Source organism: Trichechus manatus, unplaced genomic scaffold (genome assembly GCF_000243295.1).
Source record: "Trichechus manatus latirostris isolate Lorelei unplaced genomic scaffold, TriManLat1.0 scaffold00021, whole genome shotgun sequence".
Taxonomy (NCBI): domain Eukaryota; kingdom Metazoa; phylum Chordata; class Mammalia; order Sirenia; family Trichechidae; genus Trichechus; species Trichechus manatus.
Window position 1 is genome coordinate 8,445,132 of NW_004443957.1, and position 22,835 is coordinate 8,467,966.

Sequence of the window (22,835 nt, forward strand, 5' to 3'; positions counted from 1 at the left end):
GGCGGTGATGATGGCGGAGGGCGGCGGCGGCCCGCGGCGAAAGGCTCTGGCGCTGCTGGAGGCGGCGCGCTCCCGCTACGAGAGCTTGCAGATCTCGGACGACGTGTTCGGCGAGTCGGGCCCGGACAGCAGCGGTAACCCGTTCTATAGCACGTCGGCCGACTCGCGTTCCTCCTCGGCCGCCTCTTCGGACGACGAGGACGAGCCCACCCGCCCAGCGCCCGCATCCGCCGCCTCGCAGTGCCTGCCGCCTCCCCGGGCCCTGGAGGCGGAGCTGCAGGACGACGAGGACGCCGGGGGCTGGAGCCCGGAGCTGCGGGACCCCCCGACCCCACGCTGCGAGGAGAGCGGCGGTAAGAGCGCGCGGGGACCCGGGGCTGGGCTGTGGGGACGACACCTCTGCTGAGCGCGGAATTCCAGATGTTCTGCCGGCAGACTTGGCGTGGGCAGCTGTGCGTTTTAGGGAACGTATGAGGCTGCCGGAGCGGGCATGCAAAGTGCGAGGCTGAACCGGTCTGCGAGTGGGGGTCCGAATTTCCTGTCGGGAGGAGGGGTGAGGGAGAGGCCAATGGAAAGGGCCTCGGAGGGGCCTTCAGTCGCTTCTGGGCTTGACCCCGCATCCTGCACCAGAAGCCAGTCACACTTGTGAGGTCACTCCTGTGAGGCCGCTCTTTCGGGGGAGGTGAAGTTTGGCTTTCCCACGTCAGAGGTTCTGAAAGCTTGACTTGGCTTTGAGGGGAAGTCGTTTAGCACTGACGGTCCGGAGTAGGCCTACCAGATGCCGAGGGGTCGGGCGTGTAGCCGCTACACCACGATCCAGTGAGCATCTTGGCTTCGTTTTCTTCATCTAATCTGAGAAACTTTCCATGTCCATTTGATTCAGGATCTCTTGTTACGTACTAAGGGAAGAGTGAAGGGACTGGCTTAGTAGCGTTAGCATGTGTGCACTTCCTGCAGGTGGTACTTTCAGGTGTGTTCTGCACATCATTATTGCCACGGACACGCCCCTGATATTTGGAGAAGGTCACAGGAGTCGCATTCCGACCACTGGAGGTCCTATTTACTGCCTCCTTTTCTTGGAGTTGGGTTTACCATTAACATACCACTGCCCTCCGTAAGAGGAGGAGCTAATGCTTTGTTCTTTGTCACAGTCTTTCCTGGCAGGTTCCTCACACCATATCATCTCGTGAGTGTGTGCAGCCGGTGCTGATGAAGGCCAGGAAGTGGCTGCCAGCCGTCCCCGTAATGCAGTTTCTCCCATGGCTCTCTGGTTATTGTTCCACCAGTTAGCAACAGGGCACGCAGGAGGGCATGCCCAAAGGGCCCCTAACTCCTGCCCAGACTTGGCTCAGGAGATCATGGTGCACCCAGTGGGGTGCACTGGGCTTGTTCCAAGGGCTGGCTGGACTCTCAGTAGGGAGTGGTTTGCAGACCTCAGGCAGGCTGCAGTGTCTGTGCCCTTAGCTGCATCTGGACTTGCAAAGCCCACTTTAGCTATGCAGTGCTTTGGGGGCCGGTCAATTTAAAAGCGTGTTTGCATTGGGGCTTTAGTTAAGAGTCTGGGAATTTTCGAAATCATGTCACTCTATATAATCCTTTAATACTGCCCTACACTTTTCAGAATGTCAAGGATTTCCTGCCCTAGACAGCTATTTATGAATAGTGCCAGCGCAGAGCCCTGATTTGGCAAACTTAATGTTACACGTGCCTGTGATCTCATTTTTGATCTTGGACCACTTGAGATACACGCTTCAAGTCTGCATGGAAGAATGCAGCAAGCCCCCCCCCCTGTATTTCAGGGCGCAATAGGCGAATTGTATTCGATGAAAGCTAGTTATAAGAAGCATGCAGGTGATGGTGTGAGGACAGGGAATATACTACAATGAATTAAAGCAACATTATATATATTAGCCTGCACCTGGGAGAAATTCTGCAGCAGAGCCATTTAATCCAGCCACTGCAGCATTTACAGTCTTGAAGAGCAAATATCATGTGTCATTCAGTGCTTGGTTCAAATCTGCCTTCTCTTGGAAGCTCACCAAGTCCACACTGGGACCTAAGAATCACAGCCAAGCACTTGAACCACAGAAACGAGTGGCCACTTGATGGTATTTGTGCCCAGTCTTGATTTCCTGTTCTGTGTGGGAGCTTGCTTTTTAAATCCAGTTCTAATTTAGAATTTCTTTTCGTCTCTGCACCACCCTCCCCCTGAGAGAAATTGAGGGCAGGGCTGGAGAGGTGAGGTTGGTGGCTTGTTAAGCATGAATTCAAATGGCCCTGAAATAAGAGAGTATGATTTATAGGCTGAAAATAGAAGCAGAAGTGGAGTGTTGGTAAGAGGACTTCCTGAGGCCTAACAATGTGGAGCGAAGGATGTGCTTACAAAGAGGCCGAAAACTGCACCCCAGCACTCTGAAGGTGAGCACTCGCAAGGCTCAGCGTGCTGGGTTTATCAAAGTGCAATCTCTTAACAAACTTCCAGCCAGAGCAGGCTCCCCACATACGAGGATGCGGCCTGGGTCATGTCCATCTCTGTCCCCAGTTTATTAACAGATCTCACTGTGGGCAGGGCCAGGTGAGGGGAGAGTAAGAGGGTGGCATTTCCATTTGCAGTCAGCCTGCATGAGAGAAAACTTGTTAAAACTTGTTAGAATCAGATGAGGAAAGCAGAGATTTCTATATTCATATATACAACAGGATCTCTGCCTGCCTTCCACTTTAAAAAATGTGTATTCATGTATATATGTAACTGTGTATTGTACGTAAATATATGTTGCTTGTGCTTGGTTGCGCCGGAGAGGGTTTGTTTTATCAGAAATAGATTAAACTGCTGTCATAGAGCCCTCTGATGGCCTAAAAACCTTTTCAAAGAGTCCCTATGCATGGGGTGGTGGTAGACACTGAGGAAGGGTGCTTTTGATCTGCAGTCAGCACCGCCATATGGCCCCAGTAGGCTGCCTGGCTGAGAGGGGAGGGAGGAGGGAGGAGGTGCCAGATCCTGAGTGCCAGCCCTCATAGCAGCCTTTCTCTAGTGAGGGTGGAGAATCCCAACCACTTGGAAGGCCTTACTGGTGCGGGTCTTTCCAGCCTCTGCCTTCTGTTTGTCAGTAGAATTAACTTCCTGGGTCAGACCCTCCTGAAGGGCAGTCAGCAATTACGGATGGAGAGAGTCCTTGCTCCATGTCCATATCACTACGTATGTGTCTCTCTCTCCTCTCCCTTCTCCCTCAGGTTTTGGCTATGCTTGGAGGTGGTGGTCCCCTCTGGATTATTTAACTACAAAGACTGTGATTCCGTTGTGCTAGCAGGGCTGGCTGGCCAGCTTTTAAGCCCTGTGTGGATGGAGGGTTAATGTGGGGATAGAAGATGCTAACTGGGGAGCTCAGGGTCCAGAATCCTCTCTTAACCAACTCACAGCATAGCCGCCTAAAATAGCCTCTCAAGCTGTTTTCTCTGTCTGCCACTGTGGATAACAACACTGTATGCGAGCTCACGCTTTGGAAACAGCATGGAGCTAAGGCCTGGCTGCTTTTGGGTTCTCCCGTTTGGTTTCTTATTCTAAGCAGTCTTGTGATTCGTTTCCTCTGAGGAAGCAAAGGAAAAAGCAGATTCATAGATGCTCAAGGGCTGGCATCTGTCTGGCTTTGTCAGTCTTTGTAGTGGCTGGCTGGGTTCTGAGCCGTTCTCCCTTCATATTAGAGATGTGGACTTTGTGGAAGAGTTTTTCATGTACCATGTCAGCAGCCTCTGTAATCATTCAGTAGGGAGTTATGACCTTGGGAAGCTGGAGAGGAACATATGGTGTTGAAAATTAACATTGTTGGATATTTTATCTTGAGGCTTTGTTGTGGGTTTACGAAGTTGAAAGTCTTTTTGACTAGCAAGAAGAGAAAAATCTTTCTTTTAAGAACAGAATTAAACCGAGATCCTCCACTGCCAAGGGATTTGTAAGCTAAAATAATGGATCCCTCTCTGTCGTGTCAATTATATGGGTTTGGCTGCTAACTGAAAGATTGGAGATACCTCAGAGGAGAGGCCTGGTGATCTACTTCCGAAAAATCAGCCATTGAAAACCCTGTAGAGTACGGTTCTACTCTGACGCATGTGGGATCGCCATGAGTTGGAGTTGACTTGACAGCAACTGGTAAAAAAAAGAACTCCTCCCTTTAGCTCTATACTAGGTTTTGTGGCGGCAGGAAAAACTTGTGAGTTCCTGGAACCCTGGTGAGACCTAAGATAAATCTTATGCAATGCTATAAAATAATGAAGTGCAAAGTTGTGTGCAGTAGCCATGTAGAATTCAGAGAAGGGAGCGTCCTAGGAGAAATGTCTTGTTATTTTCCCAGGAGTCCGTGCATGTGGTAGGTGAAACTTGAGCTCACAATGAGAATAACCAACGGTTGTCATTTGTAACTTGCTTTTCCATGCGTTATAACACTTAATCTTCACAATTACTCCGTGAGATAGAAGTTACCTCCACTTCGCAAAGATAGACGTGTCTCTTCACTCAGAGTGCCTGACTAAGTGATCACCATCAGCCTAATCAGACTAGATAATTTAGGAAAGATATTGCCTTTTCTTACTGTGCCTGGAATTAATTTTTAGTCAAAAATATTTATTTTCCTATTTATACATGGAAATGCTTTTAACTTTTTTTTGGGAGGGGAGTGTAAAGTTCTATGAGTTTTGACACATGTATGGGTTTGTATAGACAACCCACAATCAGGATGCAGAGCAGAAGAACTGAGACTTGGTTCTACTCCTTATTTAATCTCTGCCACCCCTGAGGCCTTGGACTGGGAATTTAGAAGCTGTTCTGCAGGAGGCCGGCCTTGGAGAGAATACAGTACCCAGTTCTAGAGATTAAAACTCACTTTTATTTTTAACAACTTTGATTGTACATCTTTATTAATATGTAATATATGTTTGTTTTGGAGCCCTGGTGGCACGGTGGTTAAGAGCTATGGCTGCTAACCAAAAGGTCAGCGGTTCGAATCCACCAGCCACTCCTTGGAAACCCTATGGAGCTGTTCTGCTCTGTCCTATAGGGTCACTATGAGTTGGAGTCGACTCAGTGGCAGTGGATTTCAGTTACGTTTGTTTCAGAAAATAAAAAAAACGAGTTAAAAAATTCTATAATATCCCATTACCCACAGATACAGTTCACATATTGATATGTCCTTCATAGATCTTAGATTACATACTGTTGGGTGACCTGCTTTTTTGTTTTAATTGATTCATTGTGAACACTTTCCATTTAAACTTTTTAAAAAGTCATTTTAATGACTTCATAATACTCTCTCTCTAGTCCTTTTGGTTGAACATTGAGTTTATTCCCACCCCCCCCCACACACTTTTTTTTTTTGTTATTAAATCAGTGCTATGATGAATGTTCTGGAAGCTAAGTTTGTGTTCATATCCTTAATGTTCTCCTTAGAATAAAATTGTCAAAACAGCATTGAGTTAAGGATTTTGAGCCTTTTTAAGGCTTTTGATGTCTGTTGTGTAATTGTCTTCAAGAAATGTATCTACTTACACTCCTATCAACAGTATGCCAGAGAGTCCATTAAAAAAGCTTCTTGCTTATAAGGCAGCAAACCAATGCAGGATTCCTGTTGGAAAGGCGGCTCTTACAAGAGTATATCATTAAAAAAAAAATGTATTATTGTATAACATACAAATAGTGCACAGAACATAAGTGTACAGCACAATCAGTTTTACCTGGGTGGTATACTCATGTAACTACCAAGCAGATCAATATTTCTGGCGCCCCGAAAGGTTCTCTCCTGTCTCTTCCCAATTAGTACCTCCTCTCCCTAGAGGTAACCATTTTTCAGACTTCCATCACCATAGATTAATTTTACCTGTTATTTTGGTCTTGTTCGTTAGTTCATCATTATGTCTGTAAGGTACATGCATATTATTGCATGTAGCACTCCTTTTTTATTGTTGTGTGGTATATTTCTTTGTATAAATACACTGCAGTTCATTTATATACTGTCATATTGATGGACTTTTGGGTTGTTTCAATGTTGGGACTTTTATGAATAAAGCTGCTACAAGCATTGTTGTATGCTTTTTTTTGATGGACATGTATGTCATTTTTCTTGGGTTTATATACCTAGGTGTGGGATTTCTGGGCCATAGATTAGGTGTATGTTTAGCTTTAATACAGTGTTTTTCAACCCCAGCACCACTGATATTTTGTATCCGGTAATTCTTTGTTGTGGGGGCGGTCCAGTCCTGTGCATTGTAGGATGTTTAGCAGCTGCCACCGAGTAGATGCCAATAGCAGTCCTCCATCCCCCACAGTGTGACAACCAAAAATGTCTCCAGACACTGCCAAAGATCCCCTGAGGGAAAAATCACCCCCAGCTGAGAACCACTGTTTTAGTAGATGCTGCCAAACAATTTTCTGATTTATACTCCCATCAGCAATGTATGAGATGCTCCATGTATTAATTCAGCAAGCACATTGAACCCTGCTGAGATGAAATGATAGATAAGACATGTCCCCTGGGGTCTGGCGGGAGAGAAAAAGTGAAGAAAAAGAGATGAGGCTCTGATAAGTGCTGTGATCAGGGTAAATGTGGGTTTATGTGGGATTCCAGAGGTGGGCTACTAATCCAGCTGCATTGGGGAGCAGGAGGCACTTCTGGAGGAGGCAGCCTTAAGCTGCATCTTGAAGAACAAATAAAATTTAGTCAGGCAAGGGAGTGCTGTGCAAAGGCAGGGAGGGAGAGCACAGCTGCCATTTTTGCACTGGACAGCCCCGTAGCAACTGAAGGTGTACTATCCTAGACTGAGCATCCTTCCTTGAGGCCTTCTTAGTGGAAATGGCTAAAATTTGACATTTGCAGTTGTTAGCATTGCCAAGAACTGTAGCTGGCCTCTGGACTCAGAGTTCAGGCATGTGTAGAGATTTGTATAACAAATACTGGATCCCATGGGAAAGGGAGATCTGACACCTCGATACTTGCTAGAAGAGTGCAATCCATGGAGAAGAAAAATGACAACAAAAGATCATAAGGTAGAATCTTATTGGCTAGAGGAAGTACTATAGTATCTCTGGGGAGGAGTGACATCCTAAAAAAATAATAAAACACCTAAAATACATTATAATGTAAAGATGATGCTCTGCCTAGAGTGACACGTGATATGAAGAGCTTCCACCCACTCTCCCTGTTTGTGAATTCCATGATGAATCATTACAAAAGTATGAAAATCTGGCCACATTTAGGTATATATCCTAAAAGTTCAGAATCACAAATCCTTCCACTTCTTACATCATCATCATTGCTACCAGCTTTAAGCAAGGAATCATCATCCAAATGCTGGGCTACTACACCATTTGCCTAATTGGATTCCCAGCTTCCATTCTAGTCTCCTTCCCAACCCCCCAGTTGGTTCACATGTCACTATCTCCATAGATCTAAAATCACCTTCCCTCTGGTCATTCCTAGCACCTATTGTCATCCAAAATAAGCTAATTCATTTACCATTTTTACCTCTACCTTTGATGTGCTGGTCATGGTTAACCGTGATGAGTACTCAATTTTTGTTGAAGGAATGAATGAATACATAGATGCAGAAGTAACTTTAAAAAAAAAAGGGGCATGGGAATTAGCATCAGTGAAGAGTGTTTACAAGGAGCCTAGCGTTCCTAACATCCAGAATAGTGGATGAGTGGATTTGGCAGCTTCACGAGGGTGTACATTCCTTACCCTTGAGACACTGAATCAAGTTTGGGATGCATCATAAGGGGATGTGTGTCCTGGATGGAAGAGTGAACTTGTTGGCCTCTGAGGAACTCTCCAGCAAGTAAGTGGGCTTCTACAGCCTGCCCACTTCCTAATAGTTAGAGACCCACACACAGAAGTTGATTAGGAATTTGCAAGGAAGCCAGCTCCTTGTATGCCTTTATTTAACAAGTTCTTGTATGTCACTCATTATGTGCCAGATACTGTTGTAAGTGATTTTCAACCTGTGTAAACTTCCTAACAATTCCATGAGGTTGGTACTATTATCATCCCTATTTTAAATATGAGGAAACTGATATTTCCAGAGTCACAGGTTACATTACATAGGGTAGGCTGGTCCCTTTGATTAGGAATCATGGAAGGATTATACTTAGAGCAGCGAGAGTAGGACGTGATACAAGCTGGTCAGATCACCTGTTAAAAATTACAGCCCATGTCTTTCCAGCACTTACTAAATGCCAAACCCCATGCTGAGTGCCCATCAGTCCTCACAGTAACACTACAAGGTAGGTGCTTCTGTGACCCCCCCATTTAGAGATGAGGAAGGTGAGACACAGAGAAGTTAACTTTCCCACGTTAACACAGTTAGTAAGTGGTGGAGCTGGGCTTCTCACCCAGTCTCTCCCCAGTGCCCAACCTCTTACCCACTGTCTGCACTGCTGCCAGGCCTCATGGTCAGTGTGGAGAAAGGGGGCCACAGACTGTCCCTCTCTTCAGGGGCCTTCTGCACCTGGCCATATGAAATCAACATGAGCATTATGAAGGGTTTTGTGGGTGAAACAGTTACAAAGGCAATCACAGGATGGGTAAATACTCAGATGGGAAAGGAAGAAGCTAAATAAGGTGGCTATGACAGGGCTTGGGTACTAGGGGAAGACTCAGCAACAAAACAGTAAAAAGATCCTAAGTATAGTGGAGACCACTGAAGAAAACATGTTACTGCAAGTTTAGGGTAAGTACGGAACCTGGGCCAAAGGTGATTGTGGAAACCCATGTAGATTTGAAAGTACCTTGTGAGAGGCTCTGAGGCGGAGACTGTTGTTCACGAACCCAACTCATCTGTCTCCATTCTCCTGAGCACATGCTAGGCCTCTTTGTCCAGCCCCTTGCTTCAAGATGGGGCCTCATACCTGGATTCCAGAGCCTGGAATGGTGGTCTGGACACCCCTCTCCAGGCAGCCTTGATAAGGCTCCATGCTCTTTCTCTCTGCAATGTGACAGACCTTGGAGCCGCATGTTGAGGATGCAGAACACCAGGTGAAAGGACCTTTGTCTGAATCACCGCTTGGAGTGAAGCCACTCATGGATCAGGAATATTTTGCAGACTACATTTATGTAGTAGGCAAGGCGACATTTATGTAGGCCAAAAGTGAACTTCTTTCCTGTTTGATCCATTGTGCACTGGTGGGGTGGTTCTTAGAGCAGCCAGCGTAATCATAATGGGTACAGACTAGAGAAAATAAGATCAACAGGAAAACGAGAACTGAAATAATGGGGCCACTTGCTGAATCACTGTGCAAGGATACATGGGAGGAAAAGATTGAAAAACAGAGATTAGAGAATAAAAATGGATTATTTGCATTCTCTCCGGGAAATTCCTGCTTGGTAACTTCTGCAGCAGATGGGTCAGATACAGTAGTTAAGAAATGTGCGCAAGATGTTCTAGCCTTCAATGATTAATTGCACATCCCTGCTTTGAAAGCTGTAAATGGTTTTAAAGGGACTTGGTAGTCAATTAATGGCTGGGTAGTTAGTTGGGTCAAGAGTAAGGGACATGGACTCTGGAGCCAGAAAGCCCCGTGTCTACTTGTGTGTGACCTTGGACACATACTCTCTCTGAAGCTGCAGGCTCCTCATCTGAGCAGTGAGGGTAGTAGCCCCTCACACATAGATTGTGTGTAATAAGAGATAACTTTATTTTTATTCCTTTAAATGATTACTCTTATACTATGTGGCCAAAATAGAAATGATGACTATTGAGCTATATAGAAAGTTTTCAAAATGTCTTAGTATCAGGAACCTTAAAGAGAGGGAATGAACCTAGGACACATAGAGCAAACGATGAAGCCGGCGGATCTTGTTGAAGCTGGAATGGGGGGAGCCCAGGGCCCAACCACGCGCCTCCTCCCCCATTTTGCAGTGCCCTTCCCTCTCTTTGCCTTCAGAAAGCTCCAGGGCTCTGCAGGATGCAGGTTAAAAATCCACTCGCCTCCCATCTGTCCAGGGCTTCAGCTGGAACACAGGTTAGAAGGGGAGAGACCCGGGCCTGCGCCCCGATGACAAGCAGCTGCTGTGCACAGGCCTGCTTGGGCGTCCTCTCAGAGATGGGGAGGTGTGCGGATGAAAGGAACTGTAGGCAAACACAGTTTTGACATTTCAAAGCCTGCAGAAGTTTCCATGGCAGAAGCAATTAAAAATGGAGAGGGAGGAGACCTGCTTTCTCAGGTTCAGGAAACAGTTATGTAAGGGATCAGGATAAAGTATGATTTTCCGGGGGGGAACTATGTAAACAAGTGGAAAGGTCCAGTGAGTGGTTAGTGAGTCTTGCTTGTTTGACTGCTTTATACATTTGGGGAAGGTGGAGAACCAGTGAAATTAAATAAGTGTTTTTGGGAATTCAGCTACCAGGGTAGGTAGTGGGAGTTATGTGAGTGTGTAGACATTCACTTCTCAGAACTCAACGTGAAAAAGTCTACACCTACTCCCGCATCCTCCTGTAATGAAACTTGCTTTTTCCAGGTCCTCGGCATTTGGGGTAAATAGAACATTCCATTTGGTTTGCTATTAATTACTAGTAATTCATCAGAATTTTCAGTCTGTGCTCCTTGGCTGTGTTTCCTTAGGTGAGCTTGGGAACTGGGCCACGCTTATAACATCTTAGGGGAAGTGTATAGGTAATCCTAGTGGAGTCCTGGAGCAGAACCTAATTGGAAGTTGGAGACCACACTGCAGCAAGAAGGCATTTCTTTAAGATGGAGAGAGGTACATTTTTGGTAAATAATATAAAATGTAAATTTGCACTGAGCATAGTAATTTTATAGACAATTTTGTCTCCAAGAAGTGTGGCAGAGAAGACATATAAAAGATTTTAAAAGCATTTAGATAAATTGAGGGAGATGCAAATTACATCAGGGAAACTGGAATGTTTGAAAGAGTCCCAGCTGGATTTTGTAAGATTGTGTGTGGATTACTTTGGTGGAAGGAGTGAAGATCTGCAGCTGTCTTTGATCCTCCTTCTCAGCAAGGCACTATGATGAGGTGCAGGGAGCTTTGGAGAGGCACCCTGGGTCCCAGTCCCAGCTCTGCCCCCAAACTGACACTTCCCTTGGACTGCTGCAGGGACTAAATGAGATCGTATAGCATCTGGTCCAGGAGGTTCTCAGCATAGCACTCTTTTCACGTTGTTCTCCGTCTGCCCCAGCTATTTCTGAGCAATACTAGGATCTTTGGGTGGCACAAATGGTTAAGTGCTAGGCTTCTGACCGAAAGGTTGGTGCTTTGAATCCACCCAGAGGTGCCTCGGAAGAAAGACCTAGTGATCTACTTTTGAAAGGTCACAGCCATGAAAACCCTGTGAAAACCCTACTATGCACATATGGTGTTGCCATGAGTTGGAATCGACTCCATGGCAACTGGTTAGTTTTAGGTTTAAGAGTGATAGCAGGCCCTGGCTGCCAAGGTACAGACCAAAGTGGCGGTCTCCTTTACCAACATTCCTTTACCCCATTGGTTTGTCTGCAACGAGGTTAGACATTTCCAAAATGAAATTTGCCTAGGAAACTAAAGCAAACAGCACAGAAAAGAACAGTTTTCAGAGAGCGGACTTCTTAGCTTTTGAATATATCTCATTCATTTGGCAAATATTTATAGCATGCACTATGCACCAGGCCCTGTGTTAGAAACTGGGACTTGAAAAATTCATGAGAAAAGTTGTGGTGCTCAAACAGCATGGATCCCTGGGTGAGGACAGGTGGTCCACAGGACATTGTGATGCAGTGTAAAAGGTGTGGTTCAGAAAGATGTCCTAGGTCCTAAACAAACACCGGGGTGGAGGCACCGTTAAAACCATCAGAGCCACAGTAAGCATGAAAGATGCAAACAGCACCAAGGAAACAAAGGATTGTCTCCTATCCACCCTGGTCCTTCACCACTCCAAAGCATCGCCCTCAGACACAGGACATGGAGCTTGGCCAGCCAGGAGTCTGGCTGTGGGTGGGATGGTGGGTGGGTGGGCCTCAGTTCTGACCTCCAGTACTCTGAGTCACATTTCCTTTAAGGAGTAGAGCCAAAGTTAACATTTCCAACTGTCTTAGTCATCTAGTGCTGCTATAACAGAAATACCACAAGTGGATGCCTTTAACAAAGAGAAATTTATTCTCTCACAGTTTAGTAGGCTACAAGTCCAAATTCAGGGTGTCAGCTCCAGGGGAAGACTTTCTCTCTCTCTTGGCTCTGGAGGAAGGTCCTTGTCATCAATCTGCCTCTGGTCGAGGAGCTTCTCAGCACAGGGACCCCGGGTCCAAAGGATATGCTATTCTCCTGGCTCTTGTTTCTTGGTGGTATGAGGTCCCCATCCCAGGTTTCAGGATCCCGTTTCTTCCCAATCAATGCCCTCACTTTAACTTCAGACACCTCTCGAGGTTGGCAATTGAGCTGGCATTGTAATTTAGCCACTCTTACAATAAGACTCTGGGTTTGGTTTTCGGCAGTATCAGCTCTGTTACTACAAGGCTTTCTTTCAAAGCACAAGTGGAAACTGAGGTTGTTTAAGCGGCACTTGAACTTTGACTCTGAAGCCCTGAGTGCATCTCTTTCACCAGTTTTCTAGTGAAAATAGGATCAACCAACCAGCTTCCTTATACTTTTCATTCTGACAAAACTGTAGAAAGATATCACACATGTGTTCACCCAGAGCCTTACCTTTCACCAGTGCCTGAAGGGAGTTACCATACTGGTTGGTGTGTTTGATACTGATTACTAAGAGGAAATCGGATTGATATTACATATTGGAGGTAAAGAAGAGTATGTCTAGAATGCAGGGTATCCCTGAGGGCATCTCTTAGTACTACCATGCCCTGTGATTAAAGTCAATGGAAAACTACTGCAATCCATTTCCAACATGACTACTACTGGCCCAGACGCCTCAGGAAAGAAGGTTTGGGTCACCCCATCAAGTAAAGAACCATGACCAGCTGAGGTGCTTGCTGAGGGCAAAGGGAATACGGAATGGGTGGTGGAAGAAGGTAGTTCTAAATATCAGTTATGTCCATGTGACCAGTTGCAGAAATGAGGGCTGTAATTGTTATGAGTATTTCTGCTTTGTATGTGTGCATCAAATATTTTTATAAAATATAGGATGTAAATGGGGCTAGTGCGTTTTCGGTTGTATGCGTATTAGGTATATCATGTTAGGCGCATGTATGACTTTGTAATTGTCTTTATTCAGAGATTATGTATGGTTTGGGGAGCTGTATACAGGTGCCAAGTTGACAAGGTGTGGACTGTGATGGTTAGGATTGTGTGTCAACTTGGCTGGGCCATGATTCTCAGTGTTTATATGTAATCACCCCCATGATGGTATGTGCTGTGAGTAGCCAATCAGTTGAAAGGGAGTTTCCTTGAGCATGTGGCCTGCATCCGAATGTAAGTGGACATTCTGGCTTTTGCCTGCTCTGGATCCTGCAGCTGCCTTCTGTTTGTCTGACCTCTGATTCTTGGGACTTGAGCTAGCAGCTTACCTGCCGATCTTGGGTTTGCCAGCCTCTGCAGCTATGTGAATTAGGAGAAGCCTCTATCCTGATCCATGGACTTGGAACGTTCCAGCCTCTATAATCTCGTGAGCTGTTTCTTGATATAAATCTCTCTCTATGTATATTTATATGCTTTACTGGTTTTGCTTCTCTAGAGAACCCAGCCTAAGACACCAACAAAATGTGTTATCCCAAAACCTAGTACCAGGAAAGCAAGGAATTGTTGTGGAGTTCAAAATGAAAGAAATACTTCTTTTCTTGGTAGTTTTAACATTGTGTGCAGTCTTTTTATTTTATTTTTTTATTATTGTACTTTAGTTGAAGGTTTACAGAACAAACTAACTTCTCATTAAACAATTAGTATACATATTGTTTTGTGACATTGGTTACCAACCCCACAACATGTCAATACTCTCCCTTCTCAACCTCGGGTTCCCTATTACCAGCTTTCCTGTCCCCTCCTGCCTTCTAGTCCTTGCCCCTGAGCTGGTGTGCCCATTTAGTCTCATTTTGCTTTATAGACCCGTCTAATCTTTGGCTGAAGGGTGAATCTCAGGAGTGACTTCCTTACTGAGCAAAAAGGGTGTCTGGGTGCCATACTCTAAAGGGTTTCTTTAGTCTCTGTCAGGCCAGTAAGTCTAGTCTTTTTTGTGAGTTAGAATTTTGTTCTACATTTTTCTCCAGCTCTGTACAGGGCCCTCTATTGTGATCCCTGTCAGAGCAGTCAGTGGTGGTAGTGGGCACCATCTAGTTATGCTGGACTCAGTCTGTTGGAGGCTGTGGTAGTTGTGGTCTGTTAGTCCTTTGGACTAATCTTTCCCTTGTGTCTTTGGTTTTCTTCATTCTCCCTTGCTCCCGACAGCATGAGATTAGTAGAGTGTCTTAGATGGCCACTGACTGTGTGCAGTCTTTTAAAAATTATATACATAAAATATATAATTTTTTATATAATTAATATACTGTCTTAGTTATCTAGTGCTGCTGTAACAGAAATACCACAAATAGATGGTTTTAACAAACAGAAGTTTATTCTCTCACAGTTTAGGAGGCTAGAAGTCCAAATTCAGGGAGCTAGCTCTAGAGGAAGGCTTTTCTCTCTCTGTCAGCTCTGGAGGAAGGTCCTTGTTATCAATATTCCCTTGATCTAGGAGCTTCTCTGCACAGGGATACTGGATCCAAAGAACACGCTTTTCTCCTGGTACTACTTTCTTCATGGTATGAGGTGTCATTGTCTCTCTGCTCGCTACTCTCTTTTATATCTCAAAAGAGATTGATTTAAGACACAACCTAATCTTGTAGATTGTCCTGCCTCATTAACATAACTGCTGCTAATCCCACCTCATTAACATCATAGAGGTAGGATTTACAACACATAGGAAAATCATATCAGGTGACAAAATGGAGGACAATCACACGATACTGGGAATCATGGACTAGCCAAGTTGACAGATACTTTGCGTGGGCACAGTTCAGTCCATGACACTATCCATGGTTTTAAAACAGCAATTTTTTTAAAACTTTTTTTCCTTTTTGCCTGGATTACCCCTTCTTCCCTCCTTTCCCCCCCAGTATCTGTCCACATAATCCATGTTGACAACTTGGTGCTCAGATCCAAACACATTTGTACATACACTTACATGTACATGTATAGGGCCTTTTTTTGATTCATTGTTTAACAAATATGGGCTCATTTTCTATGTAGTTCTCCTCATTCAATAATACTTCATGAATAGTTCCTTTCTATTTTACTTAGTTTTTATAAGGAATGCTAAACTTGTATGAATTGCCTTTTTAACATCTGTTGCTATGGTCCTATAGTTTTTTCACATTTAATTTATTGATGAAGTAAATTTTATTGATTTCCTGGCATTGAGCTACCCTGTGTTCTTGGAATAAACCCAGATTGGTCTCAATGTACATATCTTTGATAGATGGCTAATTTTTGTTGTTTGCTAATAATAGTTCAGAGTTTCTGTAACTGATCAATCATAAATCAGATTTGTTAATAGCCCCCTCCCCCACCAAATCTCATCTCTATCAGATTTGGGAACTAAGATTTTACTTGGCTTTATCAAATGAATTGGCTTATTTTAAAAATTTTAATTTTAACAGTTTTAAATAATTTAACAGTTTAATGTTAGTATTACAGATTAGATAAAACTCAGCTGTGAACCTGTCTGATCTTTGTGTCTTTTACTAAATTTTTCCACTTCTTGAATCATTTGGATAATTTGTCTTTTCCTAGGAAATCATCCATTTCTTCTAGGGTTTTCTGATTTATTAACATAAAGTTCCATGCATTTTTTTTTAAGTGATTCTTTTAATCTCTCCTGCATTTGCTTTTATAGCTCTGTTCTCAATCCTAATCTTGTCTATTTTTGTACATCCCCTCTCTCCCCCAACCCTCTCTTTTCTTACCTTTCTCTATCCCAAAACTCCCTTTTCTCTCCCCCCTTAATTGAGCATGTGAAGTTTTTTTCTGTTTTATTAATCTTTAAAAAAAATCAGCTTTGAGTTTATTTGTCCTTTTTTAATTTGTTTTTGTTTTTTTATTAGTTTCAGATTTTATCTTTACTATAATGTCTTGATTTTTTGAGCTGCCCTTTCTTGTTGCTTAAGTACATAGTTCCTTTTTATTTATTTTTAATCTTCTTTAATACTGAAGGCATTAGACACTAAAATTTTCCTCAGAGTGTAACTTGTGATGCAATTTATAAGTTTTGGTGTGAAGTGTTCTTCTTTCCATTGCTTTCAAGATTTTTTTCCAATTTACATTTTGATTTCTTCTTTGATCTGAGGAGATTCTGAGACTATACTTCTTAGTTTCCAAGAGTTAAGATTTTTGATTACTTTATAATTCCAATTCTTTTGGATTGTGATCAGAGAATGTGCCATTTAAATCTTTAAAGGGTATTTAAAGGTTTTTTTTGTTGCCAAATATGTAATTAACCTTTATAAATATTGCACAGTTACAAGAAGTAATGTATATTCTTTATTTGAGAGAAGTAAAGGTATTTGTGTATATGTTTATCTCCCTTCCTGTATTTTTTTCTACTAGATATTCCCGTTTTGAAAAGCTAAATTTTATCATGTTCTTGTATTTTTAAGAATTTGTAGTTGCTTCGCTGTTTGGTGCATGCATGCTTATACTTTTTCTATAATCCCCTAAAATTGTGCCTTTAGTAATGCCTCTCTGGACTCGACAGTAACAGGTTTGTTTTTTTGGTTTATCCTGCTTACTGTCTTTAACCTTAAATGCAGCCTGTCTAGTAGTAATTTTGCCACTTCTGCTTTCTCATTCTTTGTACTTCCTTGGTCTCTGCTTGCCAACGCCTTTGTTTTCAACCTCTTGTTGTCATTTTAAGTATTTTTTTCTAACAGGATATAGTTAGATATATATTTTTAAACACAGGTTCTTTAATTTAGTTGGAGAAATCAGCCTGTATACATTTGAAGTAATGACAAACAGGCACAATTTTTTCCCTTTCATCTTATTTTATTTATTTCATTTTTTTCCCCTCTGTTCTCCTTTTCTCTTTTTTGATATTTTGATCAAGTTGTTCATGGTTTTTTTTTTTGTTTGTTTTCCCTATTTGGTAACATAGAAGTTCTTCTCTTTCCACTTTTTTGTTAACAGCTTTATTGAGATGTAATTCACCCATCTAAAGTATACAATTCATTGGATTTTAGTATATTCACAGAGTTGTGCACCCATCATCACTATCAATTTGAGAATATTTTCATCGCCCCAAAAAGAAAACTTTAGGCCTAACCACTCGCCACCCTCATCTCCCCCAGACCTTTTACCGGTTGTTGTTGAGTCGATTCTGACTCATGGTGACTCCATATGTGTCAGAGTAGAACTGTGTTCCATGGGGTTTTCAGTGGTTGATTTGCTGAGAGTAGATCACCAGGCCTTTCTTCTGAGGTGCCTCTGGGTGGGCTGGAACGGCCAACCTTTTGGTTAGCAGCCAAGTGCATTAACCTTTGCACTACCCAGGGATCTACTTTCTATATATTTGCCTATTCTGGAAATTTCATAAAAGTCTTTTGTGACTGGCTTCTTTTACTTAGCGTAATGTTTTCAGGGTTCATCCATTTTGTCATGTGTATCACTACTCCATTCCTTTATATGGCTGAACTAATAGTCCATTATGTGAATGCACCACATTTTGTTTTTCCATCCATTTGTTGGACATTTGGATTCCTACAATTTTTGACTATTATGAATAACACTGCTATGAACATTTGTGTACAAGCTTTTGTGTGGACCTGTTTTCATTTCTCTAGGGTTTATGTCTTGCAGTGGGATTGCAGGGCCATATTGTAATTCTATGTTTAATCTTTGGGGGAACTGCCAGGCTGTCTTCCAAAGTGGCTGTGCCGTTTTTCATTCCCACCAGAAGTGTATGAGGCTACTAATTTCCCCACATCTTCACTGACACTTATTATTGTCTATCTTTTGTATTATAGCCATCCTAGTGGGTGTGAAGTGGTATCTCTCTGTGATTTTGATTTATCTTTCCTTGATGACTAATGATGTTGAACATTTTTCATGTGTTTATTGGCCATTTGTATATCTTTTTTTGAAAAATGTTTATTTAGATCCTTTGCCCATTTTTTAGTTGGGTTATTTGTCCTTTCATTATTGAATTGTAAAAGTTCTTTATATATTCTAGATACAAGTCCCTTATCCGATATAATTGGAAAGTATTTTCCCCATTTAGTCAGTTGTCTTTTCACTTTCTTGATGGTGTCCTTTGAGGCATAAAAGTTTTTAAAGTTGGTGGAGCCCAATTTATCTTTATTGGCTGCTTGTACTTTTGGTGTCTTATCTAAGAAACCATTGGCAAATTCAAAGTCACTGAGATTTACCCTTATGTTTTCTTTTAAGAGTTTTACTGTTTTAGCTATTACATTTAGGCCTTTGATCTATTTTGAGTTAATTTTTGTATATGGTGTGAGATAGGAGTCCAACTTCATTCTTTTGCGTTTGGAGATCCAGTTGTCCCAGTATCATTGAATTGCTTTATTATCTTTGTCGAAAAACAATTGACCATAATTTACTTCCCATTTTAATAGTGTTTTTGTCTCTTTCTCCTGCCATCCTTCATAATGAAATGCATATTTCTCTACAGTCATTTGAAAACAACACATTATTTCCTCATCTAAGACTGCTTTCCCCAGAACAAGACCTTCTATATCAAGAGTTCTTATTTAAAATCTCAGAGAGTTTCTTACTAGCCTTTATATTACACACATACACACACACACACACACACACACACACAAATATGTGAGATACACCAAATATACATTTTGTTCAAATGACTAAACATTTGCTTAAGTCAAGGCTGAAGTTCACCTTGTAGGGTGAGCCTTGTAGGGTGAACTTCTAAGATACAAGAATACATCTGAAGTTTTGTTTTAAAAAGCATTTATATTTTATTAAAAAATTCAGGAGTCAAAATTTAAAAAGTTGCCAATATAGTACAGGAATAATATTTTCTCATGCTATCAGTGGCTTAATTTCACCTGTAGTCAGTGTACTGCACAGTCGTGAAAATGAAGAGATGCTCACTTTCAGGTGAGGAAGGAGCAAGGTTTTCTTGTCTACCTTTGCCAGTGTAGGGTACTTCGGAAGTGATGCCTCCACCTTTCTCTCTAATAGTACTTCTGTAAGGTAAAGCCTTACTTTATTTTCAACTTCTGGACTTGAGGATTTGGTCAGTCTATGGGATGGTGCAGTTTCATTGGCGAAGTCCCAAGAATCCCTCTGTTCACTGTGTAAAGATGTTCTTTGAATATTTTCAGGAGTAAACTGCAGATGTTGCCCTCACTTATATATTTTTTTATTTCTAATATTTATGTATGTAATTGCTACTTCATGAAATTGAGAAAAACTAGAAATGTGGCAGTGGAACAGTATCTTTATCTTTCAGTTTAGCAAAATTATTTTTGAATTTCTATTTTCATCTTGGCTTTCAGTACATGAACATCAATTTCAGCATCTTCCCTGGAGGAGAAAATAGAAGTAATATGCAGGACACTTGTACTCTCATGACAAATCACTTTGGTTTCCCAGGAATTCCTGGGCCAGCCAGAAAAATAGAAACATGGTCGAATTCCTCATTAATCCAGCAGGCTGTCAGGCCTCAAAGGCCTTTTGGGTGTTTTTGCACATCTAAATGTCTGCTGTACAAGATACAGAAAAAGCACATTAATTCAAGGAAAATTTTTGTTCAGTAACATGACTTCCAGAAGAAACTTTGGATTTGTAATTAGGGCAAATCTCGTCAAGTCTTTAGCTTCTGACTTCTGAAAATGGTAGTCTACAGCAATCATTTCGACATGCTTTTTGGTTTTAATTTCCATACACTTAAAACTGCAAGAAATTGTCTTCTTATAACATTCTTGTAAAGTCTGTTATTTTAAAGTCTGATTAATGAAACAAACAAACAAAAAAATTAAACACTTTTTTTCCTTTATACTTTGTATACTTTTTAGGTCTAGATTGAAAATGATTTATCATGGATGTTGTCATGCATGGTGATGGAAATTTTTTTTTAACTGAATTTTTAAGGTGGCACAGTTAATATTCTGCTTTTAATTCATTTTTTCTGGATGAAGAATTACCAAATAGACCTTTTTCTTGAAATGCTTGTTGTTATTTGCTGTGAAGTCAGTCCCTGACTCATGGTGACCTCATGCACAATGGAATGCAATGCTGCCCGGTCCTGCACCATCCCCATGATTGGCTGCAGATCGGACCATTGTGATCCATAGGGTTTTCACTGGCTGACTTTCAGAAGTAGATCATCAGACCTTTCTTCCTAATCTATCTTAGTCTGGCCTGATTGAAATTAAATAACTATAAAGTTATAAATATTCTTAAGGGCAATTTGGTTTAATATCATGAAAGCTAATATATGAAATCTGCAAATATAATTATTATATAATTTAAATTCTATTATTCAGCCTTATATATATTTTTTTATATTGTACTTTAGATGAAGGTTTACAGAACAAACTAGCTTCTCATTAAACAGTCTACATACTGTTTTATGACATTGGTTAACAACCCCATGACATGTCAGTACTCTCCCTTCTCAACCTTGGGTTCCCTATTACCAGCTTTTCTGTCCCCTCCTGCCTTCTAGTCCTTGCTCCTGGGCTGGTGTTCACCTTTAGTCTCGTTTTGTCCTATAGTCCTGTCTAATCTTTGGGTAAAAGGTGAACCTCACAAGTGACTTCATTACTGAGCTAAAAGTGTGTCTGGGGGCCATACTCTCAGGGTTTCTCCAGTCTCTGTCAGGCCAGTAAGTCTAGTCTGTTTTTGAGTTAGAATTTTGATCTACATTTTTCTCCAGCTCTGCCCGGGACCCTCTATTGTGATCCCTGTCAGAGCAGTCAGTGGTGATAGTTGGACACCATCTAGCTGTACTGGATTCAGTCTGGTGGAGGCCGTGGTAGTAGTGGTCTCTTAGTCCTTTGGACTAATCTTTTCCTTGTGTGTTTAGTTTTCTTCATTTTCCTTTGCTCTTGAAGGGGTGAGACCAGTGGAGTATCTTAGATGGCCACTCACAGGCTTTTAAGACCCCAGACGCTACTCACCGAAGTACAAGGTAGAACATTTTCTTTATAAACTGTGTTATGCCAATTGAGCTAGATATTCCCTGACACCATGGTTCCCACAGCCCTCAGCCCACTAATTTGGTCCCTCAGGGAGTTTGGATTTGTCCATGGACCTTCCATGACCTTACCCTGAACAAGTTGTTCTGGCTTGCCCAGTATTGTGTACTGTCTTACCCTTCACTGAAGTTACCACTTACCTATTGTCTATTTAGTTCTTTTCCACCCCCACCCCTCCCCTCCCTCGTAACCATCAGATTGTTTCTTTTTGTGTGTAAACCTTTTCATGAGTTTTTATAGTAGAGGTCTCATACAATATTTGTACTTTTATGATTGACTTATTTCACTCAGCATAATACCCACCAGATTCATCCATGTTGTGAGATGCTTTGCAGATTCATCATTGTTCTTTATTGTTGTGTAGTACTCCATTGTGTGTATGTACCAGAGTTTGTTTATCCATTCATCTACTGATGGGCATCTAGGTTGTTTCCATCTTTTTGCTATTGTAAACAATGCTGCAATGAACATGGGTGTGCATATGTCTATTCATGTGATGGCTCTTATTTATCTAAGATGTATTCCTAGAAGTGGGATTGCTGGATCATATGGTATTTCTATTTCTTGCTTTCTAAGGAAGTGCCATATCATTTTCCAAAATGGTTCTACCATTTTGCATTCCTACCAGCAGTGCATCAGAGTTCCAGCCTCTCCAACATTTGTTTTCTGTTTTTTTGATTCATGCCAGTAATGCTGAGGTGAGATGGTACCTCATTGTGATTTTGATTTGCATTTCTCTAATGGCTAGTGATGGCGGGCATTTCCTCATGTGTCTGTTAGCTGCTGGAAAGTCTTCTTTGGTGAAGTTTCTGTTCATTTCCTTTGCCCATTTTTTAATCGGATTATTTGTCTTTTTGTTGTAGATGTGTTAGATTTTCCTTTCGATTTTACAGATTAGACCTTTGTCAGATTTTTAATAGTCAAAATTTTTTCCCAGTCTGTAGGTTCTCTTTTTACTCTTTTGGTGAAGTCTGTTGATGAGCGTGTTTACTGTTTAGAAGATCACAGTTATCTAGCTTATCTGCTGGAGTTTGTATGTTGTTAGTTATGGTTTGTATCCTGCTAATGCCATGTATTAGGGTTTCTAGTGTTGATCCTATTTTTTCTTCTATGATCTTTATAGTTTTTGGTTTTATATTTAGGTCTTTGATCCGTTTTGAATTAGTTTTTGTGTATGGTGTGAGGTATGGGTCCTGTTTCATTTTTTTGCAGATGGACATCCAGTTTTGTCAGCACCATTTGTTAAAAAGACTGTCTTTTCCCCATCTGATGGACTTTGGGCCCTTGTCGAAGATCAGGTGACCGTAGGTGGATAGATTTACATCTGGGTTCTTGATTCTGTTCCACTGGTCAATGTATCTGTCCTTGTCCCAGTACCAGTACTGTTTTGACTACTGTAGCTGTATAGTAGGTTCTGAGGTCAGGTAGTGCAAGTATTTCTACTTTATTCTTCTTCTTCAGTAGTGCTTTACTTATCTGGGTCTCTTCCCTTTCCATATAAAGTTAATGATTGTTTTTTCCATCTTTTTAAAGAATGTTGTTGGTATTTGGATCAGAATTGCATTTGTATTTGATTGTTTTGGGTAGAATTGTCATTTTCACAATGTTGAGTCTACCTATCCATGAGCATGGT

At 41.8% G+C, this 22,835-nt stretch overlaps 1 protein-coding gene across 1 annotated transcript in view; it reads left to right on the forward strand.

The window, feature by feature from the left end:
• Nucleotides 1-10: 10 nt before the first annotated feature.
• PGBD5 (piggyBac transposable element derived 5) overlaps nucleotides 11-22,835 on the forward strand; it is a 132,589-nt gene continuing 109,764 nt past the window's right edge. The window contains exon 1 of the mRNA XM_004372823.2: nucleotides 11-353. Coding sequence (XP_004372880.1) covers nucleotides 11-353 — 343 coding nt within the window. The remainder of the gene's footprint in view (nucleotides 354-22,835) is intronic.